We start from the raw sequence: 7531 nt of genomic DNA, 5'->3' as shown, positions 1-7531 counted from the left end.
ATATAATAATTATTAATAATAATTAATTTATATAATGCTTTACATATGAAAAAATAGTTTTTTAAATTTATATTTTAAGCTAAAAAAAACCAACATCTAACTTCTACTCTAACTTAAGTTACTATTTTTACCAAACTAACTTCTATCTAACCAACTAAGTTAGAAATTTGGTAAATTTCAAAAACTAACTTATATCTACTCTAACTTGATTACTTTTTATATTAAAGTAACTTAACTTTAACTAGGTAGTTGAAAAAAGTGACTAACTTGCCCGATAGGTACTGAGTAAATTGTTATATTTTTCTTTTATTAATGACGCGGTTACCCCTATAACATATCTGGTTAATTTATTAATTTTACAAAATTGAATTTATTTTAAATATGTGGTTTAGGAAAAAATTAACTTGAAGTGCCAATAAAATGAGTTAACTCGTTAAGTTACTGAATAATATGGGGGGAAATGTAACTCGTTAAGTTAGAAGTTACTTCTAAAAAAAAGTAACGCGTTAATTAACTTTGTTAAAAGTAACTTAACTTTTTAACTTAATTTTAACTTATTAACTCGTTAATGCCCAGCCTTGCAAATTTGTCGGAAATGATTGGGTATTTAATATCTATTTTATAGTACATATATAATTTTTTATAACACATAAGGGGCTGGAGCGTGATAAATTTTTGGTCGAAAACATAGCTCACGACTTCAATAACTACGTCCAATATAATGATCTGATATTAATTTTGAAAGCAGATTTGAATTCGTTACTAAATTACCTATGCTTTAACAATTTTATTTTTCTGATTTTTATTTTTTTTTTACTTAGAAATTTACTAATAAACAGAGTAAAAATAATTTATATTCATAATATTAAAATTGAAATACATTGATATAGAATATGAAAAATGTACGACAGTCAAAGCATAGTAAATTTAGAGGAGAATTCAAATCTGCTTTCAAAATTTAAATCGGAACATCCTACTGAGCGTAGTGATTGAAGTCACTGGCAGTATTTTTGAAAAAAAATGTTTGTAATTTTATAAAGTAATAAGTGGTGACATGTGCATGCGCATACGTAAGGTGACAGACGTATTATGATGCCGCTATAATACAATGTGATCGGTACTACGAAATACACACATTAATGTTCATTTACTTTCAACATATTTACATGACCTATTTAACTTGAAATATAAAATGCATAGTTTTTACTCCTTAAAATGGATTACGCTCCAGCCCCCTTAAGAGATGAGTTCACAGACTTTATATCAAAGTGGGGTGAATTCAAAAAGACAATTTGTTGTGAAAATTATGACTACATTGAATATAATTCTGGAAACGAATATGATGATGAAAACGAAGAAAAATTTACCCATACTACAGCTGGCAACAAATACTGTGTGGTTTGAACTTTCGATTTTTTATTAAAATATAATTTATACACCAACGCTTATCCTGGACCCTGGTCTCTACAACGGCTGCATATTACTTTACTTACTACTTACTCTGTCAGTCACTCAAGTAAGATGTGGACGTGGATTTTCAAAATTAAAATATATAAAAAATTATAGGAGCACCTAGTCTCAATATTTATTAGAAAGTTTTATGCTCATGCAATAGAAAAAGAATTGTTGGTTGGAATTGACTAATCAAATTATTAATGAAGTGGCTTCTAAAAGCAAAGTGTTAACAAAATTATTAATGTATTGAAAATATGATGAAATTGTAAATTTACACAAGTTGATTTATACGAGTATGATTTGAATAGTTCGTATGACAACATTTTATTTGTAAGTTAAGTTGTTAGGTTGAGTATGTAATGCGAGCGAAGCGATCAAATTTTTTTTCTGTTGGTGGGCCCCTTAAAATATTTCCCTGTAACAAAAATACTACCTATCCACCCCTGTACACGTAACCACTGCAAGACTGCAATTTTCAGTACCTATATATAAATAATAAATATATAATATTATATTTATATAGGATTAATGATTATAATATATTATAGCTACTAATTAATCTTTTGTCGACGCAGATTGTGTAGGTACCTACCTACCTACACCGTAGCTATAAAGTGTCCGGTGCAGTAACCGGGTATCTCCACTTATTTTCAAAATGCATGTTATAACATATTCTGATGGTGAAAATGTTGTCTACATTCAGGTCATAGGCGCAAATCGACTAAATTTTTTGGGGGGACTCAAGCCCCCCTCCCTATAGGCCATATTGCTTAGTACTACAGAATATAAAAATTATTACTAATTACTAGATTTTGATCTTGGGGGGGACTTGACCGAAATTTGGGGGGACTAAGTCCCCTCCTATTTGCGCCCATAATTCAGGTGTAATAACGATATATCTCCAACTGGCAATTTGATGCATACTTATACTTATAAATGATGTTCCGATCTACCCGATTAACCGGTGGCATCAATTTATATAAAAAAAATAATAATAATAATGATAATTTCTACTATTACTATAATATAATCTGCACTCAATGGCAACCATTTATAAACAAAAAAAGGTTCACTTTCCAGTTTCCTCTGTGAATCCCAAGATCCCTGTATGACCACCTCTTTGTAATACGAATATCGGAAAATCTTTTATTATTGCACATCTAGATCATTAGTGGAACCTGTACTATTCCAAATGTCAAGTTTGTACATTTTGTATTTGATTTTGCTTGATAGGCGGCGCCACTGTTGTATTCCTACAACCCCTTATTTACCCCTTTAGGGGATGAATTTCTAAAACTATTTCCATAGCGGACGCCAACGTTAATAATAGCCGTCTGTATGCCAAATTTCCACCAGATCCGTCCAGTGGTTTGGGCTGTGCATTGATAGATCAGTCAGCCAGTCACTTTATAATTTTATATATATTGAGTCAGTGATAATGGTATGGAAAATATTGAATACACCTACGTCATGCGATGATGTTTATTATATTATTACCTACTATAAAATGAAAAATAAAACCAAATCTGCATATTGTGTTCACGCGTGTAGCCGGAAACGAGTGATAAAACCGACCCAGGAGGGCACCAGTCACCAAATATGTACTCGAAATTACCTCTCCCGACCACGAATTAAGATATTTTTAAATAGATAATATGTACAAACTTTTGAATAGTTAAAAATGTCAAATATTTTTTATGTAGGTACCTTATTGCTTATGTTAGAGAATATTTAATCACAGATCTTCAACAACTATGTTCATAATGAATAATGATGTACAAAAATTATAATTTCTTTATGACTTTAATGTTACATACCTTTGTGAATGAATAATTATGTTTCTTTTACTTACCCTACATTTCATAAATATTATAAACTAAAGTAATTGTGTTTAGTAATGAAAGTTTACGAAAGTATTTCCATCAATTAAAAATTTTTAAAAAGTATATTTCATAAATTCTTTTATGTAGCTTTTTTAAGAATAATTTTTTATGACTATTATATCGTATATATTTGTCAGTGGTGGGGCTGACCTGTTCTCTGGGGGCTAGAGCCCCACATTGCCCCCTCCCCCTTGACGCCGTGCCTGCCGTAAAGGGGTAAACAGTTCAAAACAAAATATTTTGAAAATGTTATCGTGTATACTGTATAGAATGTGATAATATAAACAACCAGTGAAAACTATTGGGAATTTTCAATTTTGACCTTCCGAATACACCAACTAGATTCACTTTCCCATCGAACGAGATACTGATGAAGTAAATCAAACCAGTTTTACTGCCCCAAACGGTGATGAGTGATGAGACACATAAAATAAAATAAAAAAAACACAATATCATTGTAAAATCAATACATCTATCGCTCCGCTAACAATCTAAAATATAAAATCTTTAATCTTTAAGCACTTAATGAATAAGCAGTTATTCCAATATTATTATATATTTTAATATTTATATGGCATTAATGAACTACATCAATGTACCTACTTATAATAATATTGTCATTATGTTTAATTAATTAGTAGTTATTAAAGGTATACTGCATTTATAAACACACATTTTATTTTAAATATATTAATTACATAATATAACACAAAGATTAGATATTGTATACATTATAGAAACATACAGATAGTTAAACAACTAATCATATCTACTCCGATTACTTTTCACAAATACAAAATTCTAAAACGGAACATGAATAGTTTTTACTTATTATAATAAATTACACGAACCTTACCTTTCAACGAAGCTGAACTACACAATCTAATTTAATATACATTGCTACCTAAGAAAGCAATTTACAAATATAAATATATGATAACAATTGAATGTAATGTAAATAACCACTGGCAAGCAGTTTATGCCATAAAAAAATTGATACATTAAGACGTACATACTATATAGTATTTATAATCAATGGTAATGCTATGATTATTGTACCTAGCTGTTGATAATATTAAACATTATAAAAAAAAACATTGGTACATTTAAGTTTGAATTTGTATATTAATGTGAAAATATTTTTTATTAAACTGGCTTAATTTAACACAATATTTTACAAATCTTTAGTCAAGACAATGTATATAATTGTGGAACAGAACAGTTCTTAAATTACTATTTTAATTTATAGGTAAGTATATTGGTATGCAAATAGACTTTCATTAAAGTTTACTTTGAGTTAAAATATACTTCATTCTAAAATATTGGACTTTGACAAATTGAAAATTATATAATTTTTACTTATGTAGATTTATATGATAGTATTAGTATTTAGAGCAACAAATAAATAATTTTGGGCTTATATATTATATTTCCCAATGATTAAGCTTAACTACTGTCAAATACATCAATTCCTTCCAACATACATTATTAAATACACATAACTTTATTAAGCTAGAACACTCAATTACTTTTTCAAGAACCCACATTTTTTCAGTTCTCCTATCACTTATTAGTTATTACATATTACATATATTCTTAACCTAGTTAATAGTTTTAATATGCATGATACAACACTAGTTCCAAAGTAAATTGTATTTGTAACTCATTATTATTAATTGTACTTATGTATAACAATACATCAATTGATTACTTGTGTTTTTCTAAATAAATTATGTACTTTTAATGTAATTTTGTCTTTACTTAATTTTTAAGCCAAATTCAATTTAAACAATTTATCTCAAAGTAAAAAAAAAAAAAAATTATCATCACTAGACTGGAGCAAATGAATTATGTTTTTTTTAAATTAGGTAATAATTGTTAATAATTCAATAATTAGCACAGAATGATAAATATACTGTATTCATAATAAGTTGTATGCAAGCAAATTATGTAAGACACTATATTATATTCATTTTTAACCCGGCGTTAGTCGCGCTAAGGTCAAAACAACCTCACATTTTTATATTTTTAATAAAACATATTATACATTTTATATTTCAATCATTGATACTCAATATAACTTTTAAGAATGTTATTAAAAATATATTTAATTACTTATATATAGATTAAACTAAGATAGAAATGAGATATTATTCATAATATAGGTTACCTATCACCTATAAATTTAAATAAAACTCGTACATTCCTATTTTTCTAAATATTATCCATTTTATGTAATGGGAGTAACTTTTTATAACAGATTAAATTTTGTTGTGATTGTATAAAATATTGATTTGTCTTAATAAAATGAATACAAATTAATGAAACAACATTTCACATATTCTTGAAAATTAACACGCAGTCAAAAAGACTGTGATGCGACTAATAACATTATATACACGGGCGTGACTAACGTCGGATTAATAATATACATTCCTTAAATACTAAGAGTTGCTAATATTTTAAAGTAATCTTAGAAATAAAATTAAAATATAATCATGAAATCTAAAGTTGTGTTATGACGAATAGGATTTAGGAATCCACCAAGAATCCATTACCATTTTCAAAATACCAAATGGTATTAATGAATTCTTACTAGAGTCAAAAGCTTGCAAACAATAAAGTTGCAGATTTACTGGCAATGAACGACAGTATTTTATTGTGAAATGAGTTCGGCATGCAGTGGAGCATACCATCGGGTAGAGGAGATGTGTATTATTTAGTTTTTCAAAAGCCACACCTAAAATATATAAGACTTAATAAGTTATTTGATTAGCACTGCAATTTAGCTGTATTATTCACCTAACGGAATTCTATTATGGAAAAATTCCAATGTCCCTCTGCACATATCCAATCGAACTCCTATCAATGCTTCACCACGATCACATCTCTGACCATACATCAAACTTTCTCCTCCATGGTGTTTGACACCTATGAAGAAAAATAATGTATTATTATAAAAGCAAAAAAAAAAACTGAATACAACCGTTTAATTTACCTTTATAAGAATATCCCCACGATTTCTCATCCGATCCTATTAGACTAGTATATTCGTTTTTAGAGCTCTCCAAGTCGAAATCTTTTGTGCCAACACCAATTATCTATGAGTACAGAAATTACTTATCAACATTACGACATATTAAATACAATATGTCTTTGTTACAAAGAACTAAGAGGTTGTGGAGTTACCATGTCAGTGGCGGTAGGTGAACCGTCCACTTTGATCTCCCAATAGTAGATATGACCCGGCACAAATGGCATGTCACCACGAACCGCTCCGGTACCCCGGCTAGAGTTTGGATGAATTACTACATTTAACGTGTCGTCTGATATATTCACATCAGTGTTTGATTCCAAGGGATCCCATCCCCATTCCAAGTCTGACCAATACAATATTAATTATATCTTAACAGGTATATCGCTAAACTACCTATATAGTCCGTTTTAAGCAGCTCGATATACACGTTGGTGTTATACTTACCGTTACCGGCAGTCAAACACTCGTAGTTCGTCGAATTTTGGAGGTCTTGCAATAGCTTATAACTCGATTGGGCCATATTCGTGAGCGATTTGGTTTTCGATTCGAAATAGGTATTTGATGCACGATCGATACACACTCCGTAGACGTCTTTATTTCGTAAATATGTCGTTAATTGTGCACGATGTAGACGATGTCATGGTTAATCGGCTGTAATAATAAAAGTATTAACCACTTTTGCTTCTAAGTTCTCGGTCACTTCATAAACAAGAATATTCAAAATGATAGAAAATATAGAATTCAAATATCAGTCATTAGCTGATGTGATGCTAGTGGTATACCTTTATATAGTGTTCACTGTTTACCTCGGATAAACACGATCACTCAGCGCAACCTGTTGTTTCTAGAACATTCTATAATTCTATGGACGAATATTCCACAGACACGTCCGCTAGATGCCGCTGTCACCGTACGCGCGTGAATTTAAGCTTTTTCTCCCGCTTTCGATAATATTGTCTGAGATCATCCGATCATCCGGACCGCATATTACTATAATAAATTACTATTATTGACTGTTTTAATTAATTAAAACGTTAAACTACACCTACAAAATGTATCCATCGAACATAATATTATTACAGTTTGACTGTTGTACAGTGCGGTTGTTATCTGTCGGAATTACTCCGTAGTCCGTTATTGCTTATTTCGCTCATAC

The 7531-nt window shown here is 29.6% G+C and overlaps 1 protein-coding gene across 1 annotated transcript; it reads right to left on the bottom strand.

Moving 5' to 3' along the window:
* Window positions 1-3982: 3982 nt before the first annotated feature.
* On the bottom strand, window positions 3983-7161 carry LOC100160157 (SPRY domain-containing SOCS box protein 3). The gene is made up of 5 exons (XM_001949446.5): window positions 6820-7161; window positions 6528-6718; window positions 6337-6439; window positions 6141-6269; window positions 3983-6078 (listed from the first exon to the last, which is right to left on the bottom strand). Exons 1-5 carry the CDS (start codon window positions 6893-6895, stop codon window positions 5855-5857), a joined length of 723 nt encoding a protein of 240 aa, XP_001949481.1. The 5' UTR covers window positions 6896-7161; the 3' UTR covers window positions 3983-5854.
* Window positions 7162-7531: the final 370 nt, after the last annotated feature.

This window comes from Acyrthosiphon pisum, chromosome A1, assembly GCF_005508785.2.
Source record: "Acyrthosiphon pisum isolate AL4f chromosome A1, pea_aphid_22Mar2018_4r6ur, whole genome shotgun sequence".
NCBI classification, from domain to species: Eukaryota; Metazoa; Arthropoda; class Insecta; order Hemiptera; family Aphididae; genus Acyrthosiphon; species Acyrthosiphon pisum.
Note: the sequence above shows the minus strand (reverse complement) of the source record. Positions and strands in the feature narration are given on the sequence as shown.

Excerpts from the sequence above, each read along its gene's own strand:
- LOC100160157 (XM_001949446.5), bottom strand. The coding sequence starts at position 6,895 with ATGGCCCAATCGAGTTATAAGCTATTGCAAGACCTCCAAAATTCGACG. Across the intron at positions 6,719-6,819 it reads GTGTTTGACTGCCGGTAACG|ACTTGGAATGGGGATGGGAT; the intron begins GTAAGTATAACA and ends TGTATTGGTCAG. Across the intron at positions 6,270-6,336 it reads GTGGGGATATTCTTATAAAG|GTGTCAAACACCATGGAGGA; the intron begins GTAAATTAAACG and ends TTTTCTTCATAG.